Source organism: Hemitrygon akajei, chromosome 11, assembly GCF_048418815.1.
Source record: "Hemitrygon akajei chromosome 11, sHemAka1.3, whole genome shotgun sequence".
NCBI lineage: Eukaryota > Metazoa > Chordata > Chondrichthyes > Myliobatiformes > Dasyatidae > Hemitrygon > Hemitrygon akajei.
In genome coordinates this window covers 72,001,905-72,026,451 of record NC_133134.1, presented here as the reverse complement: position 1 = coordinate 72,026,451, position 24,547 = coordinate 72,001,905, and the positions used below count along the sequence as shown (strand labels likewise).

Sequence of the window (24,547 nt, the reverse complement as noted above, 5' to 3'; positions counted from 1 at the left end):
TGGAGAACTGTGCTCAGTTCTGGTCACCTCACTACAGAAAGAATGTGGAAACTATAGAAAGGGTGTAGAGGAGATTTACAAGGATGTTGCCTGGATTGGGGAGCATGCCTTATGAGAACAGGTTGAGTGAACTCGGCCTTTTCTCCTTGAAGTGACGGAGAATGAGAAGTGACCTGACAGAGGTGTTTAAGATGATGAGAGACATTGAACATGTGGATAGTCAGAGGCTTTTTCCCCAGGGCTGAAATGGCTAGCACGAGAGCGCATAGTTTTAAGGTGCTTGGAAGTAGGTACAGAGGAGATGTCAGGGGTAAGTTTTTTTATGCAGAGAGTGGTGAGTGCGTGGAATGGGTTGCTGGCGATGGTGGTGGAGGCAGATACAATAGGATCTTTTAAGTGGCTCCTGGATAGGTACATGGAGCTTAGAAAAATAGAGGGCTATGGGGTAACCCTAGGTAAATTCTAAAGAAAGTACATGTTTGGCACAGCTTTGTGGGCTGAAGGGCCTGAACTGTGCTGTAGGTTTTCAATGTTTCTATGTAAATCCGCCATGATAGAATAGCATAACAGACTCGATGGGCCAAATGGCCTGATTCTGCTCCTATGTCTTGTGGTCTTGTACACACACACACACACACACACACACACACACACACACACACACACGCACGCAGCTGCTGTAGTCGCTGTACTGTAAATTATCTGTAAATTACAGGCAATTATGATGGGCGGGGAAAGGTTTTATTGGGTTACAGCAGCTTGGACTGCAAAGAGTTAACAATTCGGTATGTTTCTTGGCAAATAAGCTCATACTCCCTCCCCCCAATGTAAACTTTTCAGACTGACCTTAGTCGAGTTTCCAGTCTCTTGGTGCCAGTTGCTGTGTCGTTCTGCTCTCTCGCTCAACTTATTGCTGGCCGCCTGTGTCCGGAGAGAATGGGTAAGATGCAGGAACTCTGTCTGACTTGTTCTTATCTTAAAGACATTTTGATGAATGCATCTCCTTCTGAAGACTTTCAACAGAGCGTGAAAGCTCCTGAACTTTGAAACTGAATTATAAATAGATCTTTTTGTGTGGTGGATCAAGTGTAGTGTCAGGTATTCAGAGCTTCTATCTGTGAGTAGCTTGAAACACAACAGCTTTAATATTTACTTGGACTCTTATACAACAAACTGTCTCAGCTTCATAGGAGTAAAAAGATGTGCGTTGTGAGCCTCATTTGGAGGGACGAGGGACAAACAGAATTCACCGAAGGAGGCTGGGTGGCGCAACTTATCACAGCCTTAACTTCGTCCTTAAGTAAATAATACAGGAGTCGTAGAGAGAGATAAAGCAGTGAGCAGATCCTTCAGCTGTCAAGCACCCTAGTGCTGAGGAGGGGTCTTGGCCTGAGAAGTCAACCTTTCAGTCCTCTCCATAGATCCTGAGTTCCTCCGGCATTTTGTATGCATCAATCCAATTCTGACCCATTTTGCTTTCTCCATTTTCTCATTAACTCCTCTCCGCCTCTCTCCTTGGGTTCTGCCTGTCACCCACACACTCTTCTCTCAGGCTCACATACCCACTCTGTCCATCTGGCCTCCCCACCTCTCTCCCTCGATTCTGGGCTCCTATCGCAATCTCCCGCTTTCCACCTTGTGCCTCTTCCCTCCCAGCTTCTGGTGGATTCGCACTCTCCCCTCCCCTATTTGCCTACACCCTCTCCTTACCTGGATCCACCCGTCACCCATCACCCTTCCCTCCACCACTGTATACGGGCTGCCCCCAATCTATCTTTCAGCCCAGATGAAGCATCTCGACCCAAAAGATCAACCATAAGACCACAAGACATAGGAGCAGAATTAGGCCATTCAGCCCATCGAGTCTGCTCCATCATGGCTGATCTATTGCTCTTCTTAACCCCATTCTCTTGCCTTTGCCCTTTAGCCTTTGATGCTCTGACTAATCAAGAACCTATCAGCCTCCACATTAAATATACTCATTTTCTTGACCTCCACAGCCACCTGTGGCAATGAATTCCACAGACTCTCGACCGTCCAACTGAGAAAAGAGTTGAGAGGGAAAGTAAATCAGACGTGATGGAATGGCAGAGCGGAATCGATGAGCTAAATGGCTTAACTCTGGTCCTATGTCCTACAGTCTGAAAATATCCATTTGAAATGTTCAGTAGGAACTCTTAGACAGGCACAGGGATGAAAGAAAAATGGAGATTATGTGGGAGGGAAGGGTTAGATTGATCTTGGAGCTGGTTAAAAGAAGCACAGCATTGTGGGCTGAATAGCCTGTACTGTTCTATGTTTTGAAGTACAGTGCAGTCCCTGAAAAGTTTAATTATCATTCAACATGAAGATAGCCAACTGAAACAGCGTTCCTCCTGGGCCAAGGTGTAAAACACTTTACTAACAGCACACCGCACATGTGGTTACAAATTCATGTACAGTCGGCCCTCCTTATCCGCGGGTTCTGCATGCACAGATTCAACCAACCGCGGATCGGGAAAACCCGGAAGTTCTCTCTCCAGCACTCGCTGCTCGAGCATGTACAGACTTTTTCTCTTGTCATTATTCCCTAAACAATGCACTATAACAACTAATTACATTGCATTTACTTTGCATTAGGTATTATAAGTGAGTCGGAACAGGTACATCTGGTCTTATTTAGCATCAGTCAGTCAATCATTTGTCTTAGTATGTAGTATATATTTTCAATAATTAAACCACTGCGTTGCTTAGTAATAATTGTAGCTTTCTTCGGGATAGGGCCTTTCATACACTCCATTATTCTCACTTTATCCTTTAAAATTGTTCTGATCGTTGACCGACTGTCGCCTAACACTTTTCCAGTGACCGATGGTGTTTCACCTCTTTCTGATTGCTTTATTATTTCCACTTTATTTGCAATCGTGATCATTTTCCAGAACAGAAACACTGCGGGTGGCGAGTCCCGAGCTCCGCCGGGTCCCAAAGTCCACCGCATTGAGACAGGTTAAATTAGGTCCCGAGCTCCGCCGGGTCCCAAAGTCCACCGCATTGAGACAGGTTAAATTAGGTCCCGAGTTCCGCCGGGTCCCAAAGTCCACCACATTGAGACAGGTTAAATTAGGTCCCGAGTTCCGCCGGGTCCCAAAGTCCACCACATTGAGACAGGTTAAATTAGGTCCTGAGCTCTGCCGGGTCCCAAAGTCCACCGCATTGAGACAGGTTAAATTAGGTCCCGAGCTCTGCCGGGTCCCAAAGTCCACCACACTGAGACAGGTTAAAAAAAGGACTTGTGCATCCGCGGGGGTGGTGGGTTCCCAGAACTAAACCCTGTGGATAAGGAGGGCCGACTGTACAGTTACAAAGAGAACAAAATAGCCCGTGTCTTGTTCAGCCTGTTCTTCCTCCGAGGAACGCCGGAAAGCAGCACCGAGTGAACAGTGGAGGGCAGTGGCGATTGAACAGGCCAGGCCCCCCACCCCCCGAACCCAGTCTGGGTTCCACTGGTCTCAACAGGAACCCCTGCTCTCACCCACATCGCCTCAGCTCTCCTCCCCCGGACGGCTGCACTGCGGCCTGGGCGTAGTTCTCACCACAATCAAGGTGATTTCATATTAGAAATGTAGCAGGTCTTTTATTTACAGAAAATATCCCATAGAAATCAAATTTATAAGTTGGTTGGACTAGTACATGGATAGGAAAGGTTCAGAGGACATAGGCCAAAGATAGATTGCTATGTTTTAACTTCAAAACATCAAAATAATTCAAAGAATGATATAGCAATGTGGGAATATGGGTCTAACTTCTTTTATTTTCTTTTAGACTAGCCCAGGTGAGAATTTTATTTGGCACAGAGCCATTGAACCCATTGTATGATTTGTCTCTCTAAAGCTATTTAATAATACGGTAATATATCCTTGCAGAATAAGTACCATAGATTCCGGACTACAGAGCGCACCTGATTAAAAGCCGCTGGCTCTAATTTTAGAAATAAAATCAATTTTTTACTTGTACAGGCCGCACCGGATTTTCGGCCGCAGGTGTCCCACGTTGTAATATGAGATATTTACACAGAAAGATATTACACGTGAGGATTTTTTAACTTTTAATTAAATCCATATGGTAACAAAAACAAATACATATTGCAAATGCTTTTTTTCGAACCGTGCCCGTACGCGGCTACTTTTAAATATACGTTGCGTATACTTCTTTACTGAACAACATTCCAATATCTCCTAACGACTGGTAAAAAAATATATATATTGCAGCCTACCAGGAAAAGTTATTGATCACCTTTAACTTAAAAGCAAAGTTCGCTCAGATCCAAAGCCGCTCGCGTAATGCGCTCCCCCCCTCCTTTCCGTTTATCGCAAACCGGCATTTTCCCACAAGACACTGCGAAACCGGGTGTGATGTCATAGCATCCCGCGATGTAGTACAGAAAACAAATATAGTTTAAACTAAGTAGGCAGCACAATGCTTTGAGTGTTTTCCATGTTGATGAGGGTGAGTACAAATGACTGATTTACAATAATTTAATTGTGAAAGTGCGCTTGATTTATCGTACAATTTCATTGGACCTCTGTGAACTACTCATCAATTTTATTGGTCTACTGTTATGAGGCAAAATGTTTACGAGGCGGCATGAAAAAATCATGCATTAGCCGCTTCGGATTATTGGCCGCAACGTTCAAAGCTGTTCAAAATGTGGGAAAAAAGTAGCGGCTTAAAATCCGGAATCTACGGTATTTGTCCCTCACAGCAGTGGGGAGAGCCACCGCACTATTGTTCATAGGCTTAGTCAGGTTGGTGAGGGGCTCCTCCCTCTCTACCCTCCCCCCTCTCTACCCTCACCCCCTACCCTCTCCCCCTCTACCCCTTACCCCCTCTACTCTCACCCCCTACCCTCTCCCCCTCACCCCCTCTACCCTCATCCCCTCTACCCCCTCCCCCACCCTCTCCTCCTTCACCCTCTCTCTACCCTCTTCCCTCTCTACACTTATTCTCTCTACACCCTCTCACTACCTTCACTCTACCCTCTCTACCCTCCCCCCTCTACCCTCTCCCTCTCTCTCTACTCTCTCCCCCCTCTGCACTCTCACTCACTGTACACCCTCTCACTACCTTCTCTCTACCCTCCCACTGGCCTATCACTGGCTGCACCCAAAACCACGAGTCCACACAACAACAAGGGAAGATGAATGATTATTTAGGAGGTTGGAGTTCATTGGCTGCCGTGACTGTTGTTTAGATTTGGAAGGAGCAGCATTTCCTGCCCATCCTCCTCCTACGAAGTGAGAGTCTTCACTCTCGGCGCTTCACTTTGAACTCTGTAAGGAACTCAAAGGGAGATTGGGTCCTTGGCCCCTGTGATGGGGCAACAGGGTAAATGTTTTGCATCAATAGTCCTGAGGGCAAAATGGCTTCCTCCTTTGCCCTTACTTCTACATGATAGGAGCAGATAGGGAAACAGATCCTGGAAAGGCATGATAATAACAGAGTGATGGGGACTTTAATTTCCCAACTATCGATTGGCTACTCCCTAGAGTGTTGGGGTGGAGTTCGTTAGGTGTGTTCAGGAAGGTTTCTTGACACAATATGTAGGTAAGTCTACAAGAAGAGAGGCTGTACTTGATCTGGTATCGGGAAATGAACCTGGTCAGGTGTCAGATCTCTCAGTGGGAGAGCATTTTGGAGACAGTGATCACAATTCTATCTCCTTTACAATAGCATTGGAGAGAGGGACAGACAAGTTAGAAAAGCGTTTAACTGGAGTAAGGGGAGTTATGAGGAAATTGGAAGCTTAAATTGGAAATAGATGTTCTCAGGGAAAAGTACAGAAAAAATGTGGCAAATGTTCAGGGGATATTTGTGTGGAGTTCTGTATAGGTACATTCCAATGAGACAGGGGAGTTATGATAGAGTACAGGAACCATGGTGTACAAAGGCTGTAATAAATCTAGTCAAGAAGAAAAGAAAAGCTTACAAGAGGTTCAGAGAGTTAGGTAATGATCTAGAAGAGTATAAGGCTAATAGGAAGGAGCTTAAGAAGGAAATTAGGAGAGCCAGAAGGGGCCATGAGAAGGGATTAAAGAAAACGCCAAGTCATTCTACAAATATGTGAAGACCACGAGGATAAGACGTGAAAGAATAGGACCTATCAACTGTGACAGTGGGAAAGTGTGTATGGAATCGGAGGAAATAACAGAGGTACTAAATGAATAATTTACTTCAGTATTCACTATGGAAATACTTGGCGATTGTAGTGATGACCTGCAGCAGACTGAAAAGCTTGAGCACGTAGATATTAAGGAAGAGGATGTGTTGGAGCTTTTGGAAAGCATCAAGTTGGACAAGTCGCTGGGACCGGATTAGATGTACCCCAGGCTACAGTGGGGGTGGGGGGCAAGGAGATTGCTGAGCCTCTGGTGATGATCTTTGAATCATCAATGGGGACGGGAGAGGTTCCTGAGGATTGGAGGGTTGTGGATGTTGTTCCCTTATTCAAGAAAAGGAGTAGAGATAGCCCAGGAAATATTAGTCCAGTGATGCTTACCTCAGTGGTTGGTAAGTTGATGGAGAAGATCCCGAGAGGCAGGATTTATGAACATTTGGAGAGGTATAATATGATTGGGAATAGTCAGCATGGCTTTGTTAAGGGCAGGTTGTGCCTCACGAGCCTAACTGAATTTTTTGAGGATGTGACTAAACACATTGATGAAGGAAGAGCAGTGGATGTGGTGTATATGAATTGAAGCAAAGCGTTTAATAAGGTACCTCATGCAAGGCTTATTGAGAAAGTAAGGAGGCATGGGATCCAAGGGGACATTGCTTTGTGGATCCAGAACTGGCTTGCCCACAGAAGGCAAAGAGTGGTTGTAGACAGGTCATATTCTGCATGGAGGTCGGTGACCAGTGGAGTGCCTCAGGGATCTGTTCTGGGACCCTTACTCTTCGTGATTTTTATAAATGACCTGGATGACGAAGTGGAGGGATGGGTTAGTAAATTTGCTGATGAAACAAAGGTTGGGGGTGTTGTGGATAGTGTGGAGGGCTGTCAGAGGTTACAGCGGGACATTGATAGGATAAAAAAACTGGGCTGAGGAGTGGCAGATGGAGTTCAACCCAGATAAGTGTGGTGGTTCATTTTGGTAGGTCAAATATGATGGCAGAATATAGTATTAATGGTAAGACTCTTGGCAGTGTGGAGGATCAGAGGGATCTTGGGGTCCAGGTCCATAGGACACTCAAAGCCGCTGCGCAGGTTGACTCTGTGGTTAAGAAGGTGTATGGTGTATTGGCCTTCATCAATCGTGAATTGAATTTAGGAGCCAAGAGGTAATGTTGCGGCTATATAGAACCCTGGTCACTTGGAGTACTGTGCTCAGTTCTGGTCGCCTCACTACAGGAAGGATGTGGAAGCCATAGAAAGGGTGCAGAGGAGATTTACAAGGATGCTGCCTGGATTGGGGAGCATGCCTTATGAAAACAGGTTGAGTGAACTCGGCCTTTTCTCCTTGGAGCGACGGAGGATGAGAGGTGACCTGATAGAGGTGTATAAGATGATGAGAGGCATTGATTGTGATGATAGTCAGAGGCTTTTTCCCAGGGCTGAAATGGTTGCCACAAGAGGACACAGGTTTAAGGTGCTGTGGAGTAGGTACAGAGGAGATGTCAGGGGTAAGTTTTTTACTCGGAGGGTGGTGAGTGCGTGGAATGGGCTGCCGGCCACGGTGGTGGAGGCGGATACGATAGGGTCTTTTAAGAGACTTTTGGATAGGTACATGGAACTTAGAAAAATAGAGGGCTATGGGTAAGCCTAGTAATTTCTAAGGTAGAGACAAGCTCGGGCCAACTTTGTGGGCTGAAGGGCCGTATTGTGCTGTAGGTTTTCTATGTTTCTATGGTTCAGTTCCCGCCGTGGTCTGTAAGGACCACGTTCTCCCCGCGACCGTGTGGGTTTCCACTCCGATTTCCTCCCACGTTCCAAGGGCGTGCGAGTTAGGGTTAGTGAGGTGTGGGAATGAGACTGGAAGCCCGGCTGTCCCAGTACACTCTTGGACTGTGTTGGTCACTGACGCAAACAACAGTTTTCACTTTGAAGTACATGTGACAAATAATCTAATTTTAATTTAATATTTAATATTTTATCTTGTTTCTACACTGGCACCATTCTCGCGAAGCCCATCGGAACCCATGGGGAAATTTTGTGCCAACAACCAACACAGTCCTGGGGGCAGCCCGCAAGGGTTGCCATGTCTATGGAGCAAGCCCACAACCTCGTAACCCTAACCGCTACATCTTTGGAATGTGGGAGGGAACCCACGCGCTCACGGGGACAGTCTACAAACCCCATACAGACAGCAGCAGAAATTGCACTGGGGTTGCTACCTTGCCACCCATAAAATGATGGCCAGTTTCCACCCAGTTTCGAATGAGGGACGTTAACACGTGAGAGATGAACTGTACGACAGAAGGTGCTGCACATACTCCAAAACCACAGTGTCGGTCCACAAGCGAAGCACAGACTGGTACCAGGGACGGCAAGAGAGAGAGCCTGAAGAATGCTTGCCTATGTGATAGAATGGTCTTGTTGGGCCAAATGGCCTAATTCTGCTCCTGGGTGTAGTAGTTGGTGTGACGCTATGACAGCTTGGGGGTTTCTGGGGTTCAGAGTTCAATTCTGGCACCGTCTGTAAGGAGTTTTTACATTCTCCCCGTGGGTTTCCTCCAGGTGCTCCTCCCACAGTCCAAAGACGTACTGGTTAGTAAGTTAATTGTCCTGTGATTAGGCTGGGGTTAAATCAGGGGGGCACTGCTGGGTGGTGTGGCTTGTTGGGCTAGAAGGGCCCATTCCACACTCCATCTGTAAGTAAATAGATAGATGCATAGATAAATAGATAGATAGATGGCTGAATAGATTTTACAGTCTTATAAGGCATAGGAGCAGAATTAGGCCATCGAGACGAGACTGCTTTGCCATCCCATCATGCCTGATTTATTAACCCTCTCGACCCCACTCTCCTGCCTTGTCCCCTAACCTCTGATGCCATTAATAGCCAGGAACCTGCTTTAAGTTTTAAGTACACTGTACCTCCACAGCCGCCTGTGGCAGTGAAGACCATAAGGCTCAGGAACAGAATGAGGCCATTCGGCTCCCTGTGTAAGAGGTTCATGAGTGAAAAGAGGAGGTGTTTCTGCATGAAGATGGGTGGTTCTCTCTCCAGGCAGCTGCAGGTGATGGGGACAAACTGACAGCTTGTTGTTTCCTCCACAGCCGGTAAGTGTGGACAGTGTGGCCCTGGGTTCAGCAGCCCCCTCAGCGCCATGAAAGGTGAGTTGTACAGATGGGATCACGTTAGCTGTTGTCATGTCGCAGCCGGGTTCCTTAAGGATGCTGTGGCCGGGGGTGGTAATGGGGGCAAACTCTCACTACCTATTAATGGTGTGCATCTTAAATAGCCTCTGACAACCAAGTCCAGCTCCTGGACTTTCTTGAGTTGCTTAGCAACTGAGCCTGACAGAACTGTTTCTACTGACAGGAGAAGGGGCAAAAGCAGGTCAATGGTGCCCTAAAACGTTGGGCAGATGGAGTTCCTCAACAGCTCATTTCAGAGAAGGAAAACTCTGATCTCAAACCTCCGCTGCCTTCCGATTATACCCACTTATGGGGAAGGCTTTGGGAGCAAACCCTGAGGAAATATCTGGAGCTGGCAAGCCAAAGGCAGTCCTACGTCGAGCTCGACGCTGATCGGCAACTCCTGCGACGCGGCTGGTGCTGAACTGTATCGGTCTCTGCCGTTCCTTTGGGTTCATCAGCTGTGTGGAGAGGGGGAGCCCGCTGCATGGGGAACGGCTGGAGGGGGAGCCCGCTGCACGGGGAACGGCTGGAGGGGGAGCCCGCTGCACGGGGAACGGCTGGAGGGGGAGCCCTCTGCACGGGGAACGGCTGGAGGGGGAGCCTTCTGCACGAGGAACGGCTGGAGGGGGAGCCCGCTGCACAGGGAACGGCTGGAGGGGGAGCCTTCTGCACGGGGATTGGCTGGAGGGGGAGCCTTCTGCACGGGGAACGGCTGGAGGGGGAGCCCGCTGCACAGGGAACGGCTGGAGGGGGAGCCTTCTGCACGGGGAACGGCTGGAGGGGGAGCCCTCTGCACGGGGAATGGCTGGAGGGGGAGCCCGCTGCACAGGGAACGGCTGGAGGGGGAGCCTTCTGCACGAGGAACGGCTGGAGGGGGAGCCCGCTGCACAGGGAACGGCTGGAGGGGGAGCCCTCTGCACGGGGATTGGCTGGAGGGGGAGCCCTCTGCACGGGGATTGGCTGGAGGGGGAGCCCGCTGCACGAGGAATGGCTGGAGGGGGAGCCCGCTGCACGGGGATTGGCTGGAGGGGGAGCCCGCTGCACGGGGAACGGCTGGAGGGGGAGCCCGCTGCACAGGGATTGGCTGGAGGGGGAGCCCGCTGCACGAGGAACGGCTGGAGGGGGAGCCCGCTGCACGGGGATTGGCTGGAGGGGGAGCCCGCTGCACGGGGATTGGCTGGAGGGGGAGCCCGCTGCACAGGGATTGGCTGGAGGGGGAGCCCGCTGCACGAGGAACGGCTGGAGGGGGAGCCCGCTGCACGGGGATTGGCTGGAGGGGGAGCCTTCTGCACGGGGATTGGCTGGAGGGGGAGCCCGCTGCACGGGGAACGGCTGGAGGGGGAGCCCTCTGCACGGGGAACGGCTGGAGGGGGAGCCCTCTGCACGGGGATTGGCTGGAGGGGGAGCCCGCTGCACAGGGATTGGCTGGAGGGGGAGCCCGCTGCACGAGGAACGGCTGGAGGGGGAGCCCGCTGCACGGGGATTGGCTGGAGGGGGAGCCCGCTGCACGGGGAACGGCTGGAGGGGGAGCCCGCTGCACGGGGATTGGCTGGAGGGGGAGCCTTCTGCACGGGGATTGGCTGGAGGGGGAGCCCGCTGCACGAGGAACGGCTGGAGGGGGAGCCCTCTGCACGAGGAACGGCTGGAGGGGGAGCCCTCTGCACGGGGAACGGCTGGAGGGGGAGCCCGCTGCACGGGGATTGGCTGGAGGGGGAGCCCGCTGCACGGGGATTGGCTGGAGGGGGAGCCCTCTGCACGGGGATTGGCTGGAGGGGGAGCCCTCTGCACGAGGAACGGCTGGAGGGGGAGCCCTCTGCACGGGGATTGGCTGGAGGGGGAGCCTTCTGCACGAGGAACGGCTGGAGGGGGAGCCCTCTGCACGAGGAACGGCTTGCTCTCCGTATCGTACTGTCCCAGCCTGCGTGTCACATAGACAGTTTGGACACAATGTCCATGGTCAACCCTGGCCAACGAAGGGCCTCAAATGTGGCCAATTTGAGAATGTCAACATCCTGCGATGAACGGACAATGTAACAGTGACTGAAACAGGAACGCCTCCGGTTAGTAACCTGGGTAATGAATGGGTCCTGTTTGGCAATTGCTGATTGGGCGCAATGGTAGCGTAGAGGTTTGCACAACGCTGGTTACAGCTCGGGCTGTCAGAGCTCAGAGTTCAGTCCTGGCGTCCTCTGTAAGATGTCTGCCTTTCCTCCCAGTGGAGTCTGGGGGGGTTTTCCCCAGGTCCTCTGATTTCCTCCCACAGTCCAAACCGGGAGGTTAATTGGTCAATGTAAACTGTCCCGCGATTAGGTTAGGTCAGGCTTTGGCGGGGTGGCACAGCTCTAGGGGCCAGAAGGGCCTACGCCGTGCAGTATCGCGAGATTAACAAACAGTTTGCAAAAGTACTGTGGTGCGGTGAAAAACTTTGTTTTCCTTGCTGCCCGTGCAGACCACTTCAGCACGTCTGTACATTGAGGAAAACCCTCGCGGTCGCAGGGAGAACGTACCAACAGTGATGGGAATTGAACCCCAATGTTATACTCGGCGCTGTGACGTGTTCCGCTAGCCATGGCGATACCGTTCCTCCAGCATTGTGTACGCGTTGCCCTGGATTCCCAGCATCCGCGCAACCTCCCGTGTTTCTGAACAAACGTAAGGTTTGGGATTGAAACGCTCTTCTTTCTTCAATAAGGGCCAAGGGAAGAAATTGTCTACGTGCCCTGTGTCTACAGGAACACGGCGATCAACAAGCCAGACTACCTCGCCACAGTGGATGTGAACCCCACGTCCCCCACGTACTCCCAGGTGGGTAACCAAGGCCGATTGATATGGGGTTTCAGAGGTGGGATGGTGAGATGACGGAGAGCCCTGGGGCATGGTGTCAAGACAAGAACCTCTCCTTCAGTGTCAGCAAAATGAAGGGGCTGGTCTTTGATTTCAGGAAATGGGATGGAGTCCAAACCCTCGTCCGTATCAATGGAGGTGAGGTGGAGATTTACTTATTTATTTAGAGATACAGCATGGGCCTGACTCTTCTAGCCCAAAGAGCCCAGCAACCCACCTATTTAACCCTGGCCTAATCACTTACAATGACCAATTAACCTACCGACCAGTGGAATATGGGAGGAAACCAGAGTACCCGGAGGAAACCCACACACTCACACACAGAACATTGAAACTCCTTACAAACGGCGCCAATAGCCTGTCCTGTTTCACCCCCATAGGCCAAGATCGCTCACCTCAAGTACAAGCTCAATTTATTGTCATTCATTTTACACATGTATATCGCCAAACGAAACATCGTTCCTCAGGACCAAGGTGCACAACACAGTACATACAACTCATTCATATAACACATGAAGTAAAATGACCACAAATACATTCACATATAATAAGGTGCATTTACAACTCAAGTTAAAAAGTAAACGGTATTAACGCTACTGGCACTTTATCCGTGATGAGCCCACATGAAGAGATTTATACGCAGTGGCAGGGAGTTCTGTAATCTCACAGCCTGGGGGAAGGAGTCATTTCCCATCCTAACAGTTCCTGTCCTAGTGCTACGATATCTCCTGCCTGGTTGTGGGGGGGGGGGGGGGGGGGGGGGAGGAGGGGTCAAAGAGATTGTTGGACAGATGGGAGGGATCATTGAAAAATGCCAAAGGCCCTACGTATACAGGAAGTGTACTGGGAGTCAATAGAGGGGAGGCTGGTTTGTGTGAAGGTCAGGGCCACAACCCAGACCTTGTGCGGTACAGTAAACATACTACAAACTAGAATAAGAAATAGATGCCTGTGTATATAAAAAAATTAAACTAGTGAAATAAGAGAGCAAGGATAGCGAAGTAGTGTGATGGGTTCACTGTCCATTCAGAAATCTGATGGCAGAGGGGAAGAAGCTGTTCCTGAAACGTTGAGTGTGGGTCTTCGGGCTCCTGTCCCTCCTCCCTGATGGTAGCAATGAAGGTCTTTGAGTGAGAGAGGGCTTTTGCCTTTGGAGTGAAGGAGGATGAGAGGTGACTTAGTAGAGGCGTATTAAATGACAGGAGACATATAAGCCAGAGATTCTGATAGTATCGATGAGAAGAGGGCATGTCCTGGGTGATGGGGGTCCTTAATGATCAATTGCTCTGTCCAAGACCCACAAAAAAAAACCAGAGTTGTGAATGTGGCCCAGACCATCACATAAACCAACTTCTTCTCCGTTGACTCCATCTTCCCGCTGCCTCCAGAAAGCAGCCAACGTAACCAAGGACCTCTGGCACCCCGGGCATTCTCTCTTCTCCCCTGTCCCATCGGGCGGAAGGTACAATATTCCTGCCGCCGTTTGTGAGGAGTTTGTATGTCCTCCCAGTGACCGCGTGGGTTTCCACTGGGTGCTCCCGCAGGCCAAAGATGTATCAACTGGTCATTGTAAATTGTCCTGTAATTAGGCGAGGATTGAATCGGGGGAATTGCGGGGCGGTGTGGCTCGAAGGGTCGAAAGGGCCAGTTCCACACTGAATCTCAATAAATAACTAAGCCTGAGGCCACAGGCTCACGGACGATGTCGTTCATGGTGCTTTACAGGGGGATGAGGTGCAAATATGAAAATAAAAGGCAATGAGTTAAAAGCAAGGTTAAATGAGCTGCCGTTTAAAAAGGTCTGAGCCTGAGCTTTAGGTATTGAATTCCAGGGTTTAGGAGCGTAGATCAAAAGAGCTGATCTGCCAATTATCTTCTGCTTGGTACTGAACAAGCACTGCCGGACGGCGTGAGAGTTAAATTGTAAAGGAGGGAGGTAGGTAGTATAAATTTACGAGACCGTTGGAAGAAGACCTGAGAGAGCTCAATTAGGATTATAAAACAATTCTGTGATGTACTCTGATCCCAGAGCTTTAAAAGGAAGAGAACTTTAAAATCAATTCTGAAAGAGACAGGAAGCCAGCGCAGAGTCGTTAGTCCAGGAGTGATCTGTTCTCTCCTCCTGGTTTTGGTTAACATCCAGCAGTGGCGTTCAGAATGAGTTGGAGCTTAGCAATAGATTGCTTTGGAAGTTCAGTAAAAAGTGCATTGGTGCTGCCCTCTCCCTGTCACCGCTGCGCTCTATCCTGCTTTCCCGGTACGCTTACTACCTTGATGTAATTATGTATGAAATGCTCTGCCAGAAGGTATGCAAACACAAGGGTTTTCGATGTACTCCCATGATCAAACAGCTCCAATAAACCACTCCTCAGCAACACAGAACATCAAAGGGCTCAGTATATTTTTCAGGGCCGTAAAGTCTTATTGGTGGTGGACTCGAGGGCAATTGGGATCATCTTACATTCAGAGCCAAGCCTTTCAGGAAAGAATGATCGTTCAGTACCTAATAAAGTGGCCACTGAGTGTATGTCCATCGTCTCCTGGTGAGGAAGGAAGGAGGGAGGGAGGGAGAGAGAGAGAGAGAGAGAGTTTCAGTTAATTAAGCAGTGCAAGAAGAGAGCAAAAAAAATACGCAGGTAAAAATAAATTCAGAATCTGGCGAACAGGGGAAGGAGCTGTTCCTGAATCATTGTGTCTTCAGGCTTCTGTACCATCTTCTTAGATAGATAGATAGATACTTTATTCATCCCCATGGGGAAATTCAACTTTTTTTCCAATGTCCCATACACTTGTTTTAGCAAAACTAATTACATACAATACTTAACTCAGTAAAAATATGATATGCATCTAAATCACTCTCTCAAAAAGCATTAATAATAGCTTTTAAAAAGTTCTTAAGTAGTTTACTTAGATACATTAAATACAATCAACCCCGGCACTTTAACATATCTTACTCCTGGCGGTTGAATTGTAAAGCCTAATGGCATTGGGGTGTATTGACCTCTTCATCCTGTCTGAGGAGCATTGCATCGATAGCAACCTGTCGCTGAAACTGCTTCTCTGTCTCTGGATGGTGCTATGTAGAGGATATTCAGGGTTTTCCATAATTGACCGTAGCCTACTCAGCGCCCTTCGCTCAGCTACCGATGTTATACTCTCCAGTACTTTGCCCATGACAGAGCCCGCCTTCCTTACCAGTTTATTAAGACGTGAGGCGTCCCTCTTCTTAATGCTGCCTCCCCAACACGCCACCACAAAGAAGAGGGCGCTCTCCACAACTGACCTATAGAACATCTTCAGCATCTCACTACAGACATTGAATGACGCCAACCTTCTAAGGAAGTACAGTCGACTCTGTGCCTTCCTGCACAAGGCATCTGTGTTGGCAGTCCAGTCTAGCTTCTCGTCTAACTGTACTCCCAGATACTTGTAGGTCTTAACCTGCTCCACACATTCTCCATTAATGATCACTGGCTCCATATGAGGCCTAGATCTCCTAAAGTCCACCACCATCTCCTTGGTCTTGGTGATATTGAGACGCAGGTAGTTTGAGTTGCACCATATCACAAAGTCCTGTATCAGTTTCCTATACTCCTCCTCCTGTCCATTCCTGACACACCCCACTATGGCCGTGTCGTCAGCGAACTTCTGCACATGGGACTCCGAGTTATATTGGAAGTCTGATGTGTACAGGGTGAACAGGACCGGAGAGAGCACGGTCCCCTGCGGCGCTCCTGTGCTGCTGACCACCGTGTCAGACCTACAGTCTCCCAACCGCACATATTGAGGTCTCTCTGTCAAGTAGTCCACTATCCAATCCACCATGTGAGAGTCTACTCCCATCTCCGTTAGTTTGTGCCTTAAGATCTTGGGCTGGATGGTGTTAAAGGCACTAGAGAAGTCCAGGAATGTAATCCTCACAGCACCACTGACCCCATCTAGGTGAGAGAGGGATTTGTGCAGCAAATACGTGATAGCATCCTCCACTCCCACCTTCTCCTTATACGCAAACTGAAGAGGATCCCGGGCGTGCCTGGTTTGTGGCCTCAGATTCTGTATTATCAGCCGCTCCATGGTCTTCATCACGTGTGACGTCAAGGCAACAGGTCTGAAGTCATTCAACTCCTTTGGTTGTGGTTTCTTCGGTACCGGGACAATACAGGATGTTTTCCACTGTCTGGGTACTCTTCTCTGCTCCAGGCTCATGTTGAAGATGCGCTGTAGTGGTTCTCCCAGCTCAGTCGCACAGGCCCTCAGTAATCGTGGGGAAACTCCATCTTCTACTTGACGGTAGAAATGAGAAGAGGGCATGTCCTGGGTGATGGGGGTCCTTAATGATGGACACAGTCTTTTTTTAGGCATCGCCTTTTTTAAAAACTTTTTTTATTGTTTTCAAATAGTTACAGAATAAATGTGTATGAAAAAAATGTGTTACCCAGCCCCCCTCCCCTTAACCCCTCCCCCCTAACATCCCTATTAAAAAAGTAAGAAAGAAAGAAAAAAAAAGGGAATGCCTGGATATTGGAAGATCCCCACATGCCCCACGGAGTTCGTAATAACTTTAGTATATATATTTATTTCTTTCCCCAAGTAACCAATTATTTCATCTTCGGAGCACCTATATATTTAATCCTGTCTTTTGTAAATAAGGGCGCCAAATTTTCAGGCATGGCCTTTTGACGGCGTCCTCAGTGCTGGGGGGTCTAGTGCTCATGATGGAGCTAGCAGAGTTTGCATCTTTCCACACCTTTTTCCAATCCTACACAGTGACCCCACGCACCACACCCGACTTTGATGCAGCCAGTTAGAATGCTCTGCACGGAACAGCTATAGAAATTAGTGAGTGTTGTTAGTGACATACCAAACCTCCTCAAACTCCTAATCAAATACAGCCGCTGTCATACCTTCTTAGTAACTGCACTGATACACTGGGTCCATGACAGATCCTCATAACTGTTGATGCCCTAGAAGCTGAAGCTGTTCACCCTTTCCACTGATGGACTGAAGGGCCTGTTTCAGTGCTGTAATGCTCTGTGACTCTAAGAAGAGGTAATATATTTCCGAGTGAGGGTAGTGTTTGACTTGGGGGTGTCCCTCGTTCTCCTCTGGGTGTGAATGGGTTAGGATAGATGGACTGAAGGGCCTGTTTCAGTGCTGTAATGCTCTGTGACTCTAAGAAGAGGTAATATATTTCCGAGTGAGGGTAGTGTTTGACTTGAGGGGTGTCCCTCGTTCTCCTCTGGGTGTGAATGGGTTAGGATAGATGGACTGAAGGGCCTCTTTCAGTGCTGTAATGCTGTATAACTCTGACTCTAAGTGATGCACCACCACGAAGCAGGGATAGTTTACCCATCCGAGGCAGGGCAACTGGGAGAATCTGGGCGCTCTGAGGCTGAGACTGGCGTATTCCCAGAGTCCAGGGGGAATCCGGGTGGAGCAGAGCAAACGGGAAAAGCAAGTGACTGACTGTCTCTCTTTTTCTCTCTTCAGGTCATCCATCGCTTGCCGATGCCGAACCTGAATGACGAGCTGCACCACTCTGGCTGGAATGCCTGCAGCAGTTGCTATGGGGACCCTTCCAAGAAGCGTGACCGCTTGATCCTGCCGGCTCTCATCTCATCCCGGATCTACGTGGTGGACGTGGGAACGGACTCCCGAGCACCCAGGTTGCATAAGGTGACACTGTCCAGTTCGACACCTCAATGTACGACCGTCAAACCCTGGGCGGACCTGTCTTGTTCACTTCTGGCCGCCTTATCATGGGAAGGATGTGGAAGCTTTAGAGAGGGTCCAGAGGAGATTTACCAGGATGCTGTCTACATTAAAGAGCATGTCTTCTGAGGAAAGGTTGAGTGAGCTAGGACTTTTCTCTTTCGATAGAAGGAGGGTGAGAGGTGACATGATGGAGGTGTAGAAGGTAAGAGGCATAGTTAGATTGGACAAGCAGTGCCTTTTTCCCGGGGTGTCAATTGCTAGTATAAGAACATATACTTTTACGGTGATTGGAAGAAAGTATGGGTTGGGGATGACAGATAGTTTTTTTTTACACAAAAAGTGGAACGCACTACCACGGGCTCTACATTCTACGTTGTCTTCCCTGGGCCTATGCTCAATGGAATTTAGAAGAATATGTAGGGGAGGGGGGAATATTATTGAAACCTACCGAATATTGAAAGAACTAGATTGTGTGAGGGTGGATTCCCTTGAGCCTGGTGGTTAGTGCTTTCAAACTTATATACCTCCTGCCCAAAGGAAGAGGGGGAGAAGAGAGAACGTCCGGGATGGGTAGGGTAACGCTGGCTGTTTTATCGAGGCAGTGAGAAGTGTAGATAAGGGGAGGCTGGTTTCCATGGTGGGCTGAGCTGGGTCCTTAACCCTCTGCGGTCTCGGGCTGAGCAATTTCTGCACCAAACGGGAGAGGGTGCTTCCCAAGGTCCGGCAATCAAACTTAACCGGGGTCAATGGGGATACGATGAACTGCTTTAGCCTTCTGGGAAAGTAGAGTGGCTGTTGTGCTTCCTTACACGCTTTGTGGTTTTCGCGTCTCTTGCCTGATAAGAGAGGGGAGAAAGGAAAATGACTGGGGTGGGGAGGGGTTCTTGATTATGTTGGTTGCCTTGTCAAAGCAGCAAGAAGTGTAGTTGGAAACAATCTCAGAGATTCGAGGTGAAGCACAGGATTTTCCCGTGACATAGAATGACGTACGTTTATTGATCTTGCAGAAATAACCAGCCCTCTTCTATTTAATTTTTCCCTGCTTTCTTCAGACTGTGGAGCCAACAGACATGTTCTGGAAGTGCAACCTGGCCAATCCGCACACGTCTCACTGCCTGGCCAGTGGGGAGGTGATGATCAGCACGATTGGTGACCCGTCTGGGAACGCCAAAGGTAATGTCTCAAAGGCAACAGCTCTTATAAAGAGAAGCTATGAAGAAATGTAGAATAGATCAGCTTTATCTGTCACCTGTACATCAAAACATACAGTGAAACGAGTCAGTTGCGTCAACGACCGGCTCAGTCCGAGGATGTGCTGGGGGGGCAGCCTGCAACTGACATTAACATAGCATAACTAACCCTAACTTGCACATCTTTGGAGTGTGGGGGATCCAGGGGAAACGCAGGCGGTTGTGAGAAGGCTGTACAAACTCCTTACGGGTGGCAGTGGGAATTGAACGCCATTCACTGGTGCTTTTCAGCACCACACTACCAAGCCACCCCTGACAGTGTGCCACCGTTTCCCAGAGAAGATGGAGTCATGTCAAGTTTTGTTTTATTTATTTAACGATACAACATGGAACAGGCTCTTCCGGCCCAAAGAGCCACATTGTCCAACAACCCTGGCCTAATCACAGGACAATTTACAATGACCGATTCACCTACTGACCCACACGCACTTGGACCGTGGGAGAACTGTCCGTGCTGACACGAGGTGAACGTACTAACTCCTTACAGACAGCGCAGGAATTGAACTCTGTACTCTCGCACCCCAAGTCGTAAAAGCTTTGCGCTAACCGCTACGCTACCATGCTGCCCTCCCAGAAAACAGTCTGGGTCATGATTTTCATAATGCGAAACTGCACCTTCTGGGCAAGAAGCAAGAAATATGTTTTGAACAAAGTCAGTTTTGCAGTGTGTCTGGTGCCCCCGGCGCAGCCTCCTCTACATCAGAGAGACCCTACACAGATCGGAGGATTCACTTCGTCAAGCACCTTTGCTCTGTCTGTCACAAAAGGCAGGATATGTCTGAAGTCTGTTCAAGGCTGGTTTACTATTGGCATGTGCACAGTAAAAAAAACTTTGTTGTGCCTGCTGGCCGTACAGATAAGCTCTTTGCAAGGGCGAACTGAGAGAGAGCTAGGAAAAGCAACAATAGAAACAGAATAAAGCGTGAAAGTACCAGAAATGTAGCGCAGGCAGGCAGTAAGGTGAAAGGTCATGAGAAGAAAGATGATGAGGTCAAGGGATGATTCAGGAGTGTGGTAACAGTGAGTTCAAAGCTGTCCTTGAGCCTGGTGGTAGAATCCGTCACAACCAACTGAAACTGAATTAACTTAGGAACCTTGACATTAACATAAGCTTTAAATTTGATACTTATTCTATCATCTTCACCCCAGTGGCCCTCCACTTGATCCATCCTAGAATTTGCCTTATGATACATACACTCAGACCCCAACTTCAACAAGTTCTTCAAATACCTCCTCCTGTTCTTAATGACAATATTAATTCTTATTACAGCAAACAACTATTCATCGGCTGAGAAGGTGTAGGTCCATCCCTCCTTATAGGCATTCCTTCTGCCCAATGCAGTTAGAATCATGTTTAATATCACCGGCAGGTGTCATGAAACTTGTTGTTTTGTGGCAGCAGGACATTGCAACACATAAGTAATGGCCTGGTTAAGATTTCTGCTGTGATGCTGTGAGAGCTTCACGGTTTTCTGTGAAAGCAGTGCGACCTGCTAGTAAGAACGTTTTGGCTTCAGCTGAAGATGAGGAGCCATATTGTCCAACTTTGGAATGTGCATCAGCCAATCAGGATTGAGGGATGTGCGAGAGAGCTGTGGGGAAGAGTTTTCTGAAGTACGGTAGTCTCGTTTCGGGTCTTTTGGACGAAGGAATTGGCTGCAGAATGCCGTTGGAAGGAGAGACCCCATTGCAAGAAGTGCTTTGTGCTGATGAATGGCTCCGGGGAGGGAGGGGCATACTCCTGAGAAAGAGACATTTCATTTGAGATCGTCTTCAAGAGAAGCTTGGAGTGTGGTGGGTGCCTTCATGTAGACCAGTGTGTGTGAGAAAAGAGACACCCCCTCACCATCTCCAGAACAAGCTCCAACGTTTATTTGCATCTTGGACTGATTTAACTCTAATGGGCCCATTCATTTTCCTTTTCTTTTTCTGTAACTGTTAAAGTTGAAAAATTTGTTAAATATACTTTCTTTATAATTTTATGTTGGTGCACGATCTGTCATATGTGGGCTGTGTATGGGCAGGATTTACACAGCAGTCGCTCAGATTGAAATTCCCTTAATCAGACCATCACGATGTTCCTGATTGGTTGAATCCCTAATGATACCGACCCGAGACGTATTGTTTATGAGAATTGGCCTTCTCACCGCTGAGTCCCGTGGCTGTTAGCTAACAAGCCACGTCTGTATATGAGCCCTGGTGAGAGAGTTACACACAATAATATGTATATGCAATAAAACGTGCCACTAGCAACCCACCGATTTAACACTAGTCTAATCACGCGACAGTTTACAATGAGCAATTAACCTACTAACCGGTACGTCTTTGGACTGTGGAAGGAAACCGGAGCACCCGGAGGAAACCCACACATTCCAGAGGGAGGATGCACAGGTTCCTTACAGAGGACGCTGGCATTGAACTCTGAACTCTGAGGCCCCGAGCTGTAATAGTGTCGCACTAACCGCTACGCTGGTGCCCCTTCTTAGATTCTCCTCTGCCTCGTCAAACAGGTGGCTTTGTGTTACTGGACGGCGAGACGTTTGAAGTGAAGGGGAACTGGGAACGCGAGGGTGACGCGGCTCCTTTCGGGTATGACTTCTGGTACCAGCCGCGGCACAACGTCATGATCAGCTCGGAGTGGGGCACACCCAAAGCCCTTGCCTACGGATTTAAATTGGAAGATGTCGAAGCTGGTGAGTGTGTGATAACGTAAAACCCTGCTCCAAACTTTCCTCCTTCTGGACTCAGAGATACGGAAATCTGAATCCATGCCAACAATCAAACAACCAATTCTACACAAACACGATACCTTGTCTCCATTCCACACACCCTCACCACATATACACACACAAACTTACACAGACACACTTACAGAAACTCACTCCTGCACACTTATATAGACACACTCACAAACACACACATTCCTCTCTTTCTCACACACACACACACACACACACACACACACACACACACTAATTTTTTGTGACACAGTGTGGAACAGGCCCCACTGGCCCACTGAGCTGCAATGCCAGCAACCCGTCGATTCAATCCTAGATAACTCATCAGTTAATAACTCATCAGGGGTGATTGATATGTTCTAAAGTAAGGAGGCATGGGATCCAAGGGGGCATTACTTTGTGGATCCAGAACTGGCTTGCCCCCAGAAGGCAAAGAGTGGTTGTAGATGGGTCATATTCTGCATGGAGGTTGATCACCAGTGGTGTGCCTCAGGGATCTGTTCTGGGACCCTTACTCTTCTTGATTTTTATAAATGACCTGGATGAGGAAGTGGAGGGATGGGTTAGTAAGTTTGCTGATGACACAAAGATTGGAGGTGTTGTGGATAGTGTGGAGGGCTGCCAGATGTTACAGCGGGACATTGATAGGATGCAAAACTGGGCTGAGAAGTGGCAGATGGAGTTCAACCCAGATAAGTGTGAAGTGGTTCATTTTGGTAGGCCAAATATGATGGCAGAATATAGTATTAATGGTAAGACTCTTGGCAGTGTGGAGGATCAGAGGGATCTTGGGGTCCGAGTCCAAAGGACGCTCAAAGCAGATGCGCAGGTTGACTCTGTGGTTAAGAAGGCGTATGGTGTATTGGCCTTCATCAATCGTGGAACTGAATTTAGGAGCCGAGAGGTAATGTGCAGCTATATAGGACCCTGGTCAGACCCCACTTGGAGTACTGTGCTCAGTTCTGGTTGCCTCACTACAAGAAGGATGTGGAAGCCATAGAAAGGGTGCAGAGGAAATTTACAAGGATGTTACCTGGATTGGGGAGCATGACTTATGAAAATAGGTTGAGTGAACTCGGCCTTTTTTCCTTGGAGCAAAGGAGGATGAGAGGTGACCTGATAGAGGTGTATAAGATGATGAGAGGCATTGATTGTGTGGAGAGTCAGAGGCTTTTTCCCTAGGTCTGAAATGGGTGCCATAAGAGGACACAGGTTTAAGGTGCTGGGGAGTAGGTACCGAGGAGATGTCAGGGGTAAGTATTTTACTCAGAGGGTGGTGAGTGCGTGGAATGGGCTGCCAGCAACAGTGGTGGAGGCAGATACAAAAGGGTCTTTCAAGAGACTTTTAGATAGGTACATGGAGCTTAGTAAAATAGAGGGCTATAGGTAAGCCTAGTAATTTCTAAGGTAGGGACGTGTTTGGCACAACTCTGTGGGCCGAAGGGCCTGTATTGTGCTGCAGGTTTTCTATGTTTCTATGTTTTGTGGCCTAAGGTAGAAGATGAGTTAACTTCAAACTTTCTGCATAATCACTCAGAGTTGAACTGCATGTATAATGAGAGCTGTATAACTCATCTCCTTCTACCTTAAGCCACAAACTTATCAATCACCTCTGCTGTGGACACTTCCTGGAGGTCCAAGATCCGTATGCTCCACGATTGCTGGACTAAGTGTGTAAATGTAGGAGGGGACTATGTTGAAAAATAATTGTGCTAGGTTTTCTAAAATTGCCTCCTTCTACCTTAGGCCATGAACTTATCAATCACCCCTCGTATTCACCCTGCATCCGTGAGATAAGAATACAAGAAATGACCTGACTTCCAAACATCGCGACCCTACAGAAACACTTCTGAACTAGAGGGGATACCTTCACTCTCCCCATCACTGAACTGTTCCAAAAGCAAATGTTAATGAGAGAGGCCAGACTGGTTAAAGGACACTTTGAACCTTGAAGTGGATGGGCTACAGGAGCAGAAGGCCATGAACATACCCTCAGTGGCCACGTTATTAGGCACAGGAGGCACCCGATGAAGTAGCCACTGAGTGTACGTGGTTTGAAAGTACTAAAAGTACTACTGTAGTAAAGGTTTTCATGGCAAGGTGGGATTTGCTTCTTGTAGGACACTACGGGCACAGCCTTCACGTTTGGGACTGGAATAAACACACGCGCATACAGACCATCGATCTCGGCAAGGACGGGTCCATTCCCCTGGAAATCCGCTTCCTCCACGAGCCCAGCGCCGCAGAGGGGATGGTCGGCTGTGCTTTGAGCAGTTGTGTCTTCCGCTTTTACAAGACAGAGGTAGGCCCACGCATTAGCACGACGTCTCGGTATTATTATGGGTTCAGTGTTATCGGGACAGTGAAATACAGTTGTGCATGGCACACCATGCCATAGATCAGTACACCGAGGTAGTAAAAGGCAAAGCAGAACGCAGAATAAAATAACGTGCAAGGGGCACCGCTCTCCCACTACAGGAAAGATGGCAAGACCATGGAAGAAAGGGAAGGGGGAGGAGACCAGAGGGAGGTGACGTGCAGGTAAGGAGATAAGGTGAGAGAGGCAAACGGATATGGAGAATGCTCTTTCTCACTGCTGCCATCAGGTAAAAGCACAAGAGCCTCAGGACTCACACCACCAGGTTTAAGATCAGTTACCA

At 48.6% G+C, this 24,547-nt stretch overlaps 1 protein-coding gene across 1 annotated transcript in view; it reads left to right on the top strand.

Annotated features, from left to right (window-relative positions):
• The first annotated feature begins 822 nt into the window (after positions 1-822).
• Positions 823-24,547, top strand: part of selenbp1 (selenium binding protein 1) — a 43,636-nt gene continuing 19,911 nt past the window's right edge. Inside the window, exons 1-7 of the mRNA XM_073061084.1 lie at positions 823-940; positions 9,257-9,313; positions 12,033-12,145; positions 17,675-17,860; positions 18,952-19,072; positions 21,660-21,842; positions 24,008-24,189. Of these exons, the coding sequence (XP_072917185.1) occupies positions 937-940; positions 9,257-9,313; positions 12,033-12,145; positions 17,675-17,860; positions 18,952-19,072; positions 21,660-21,842; positions 24,008-24,189 (846 nt within the window). The 5' untranslated portion in view covers positions 823-936. The remainder of the gene's footprint in view (positions 941-9,256; positions 9,314-12,032; positions 12,146-17,674; positions 17,861-18,951; positions 19,073-21,659; positions 21,843-24,007; positions 24,190-24,547) is intronic.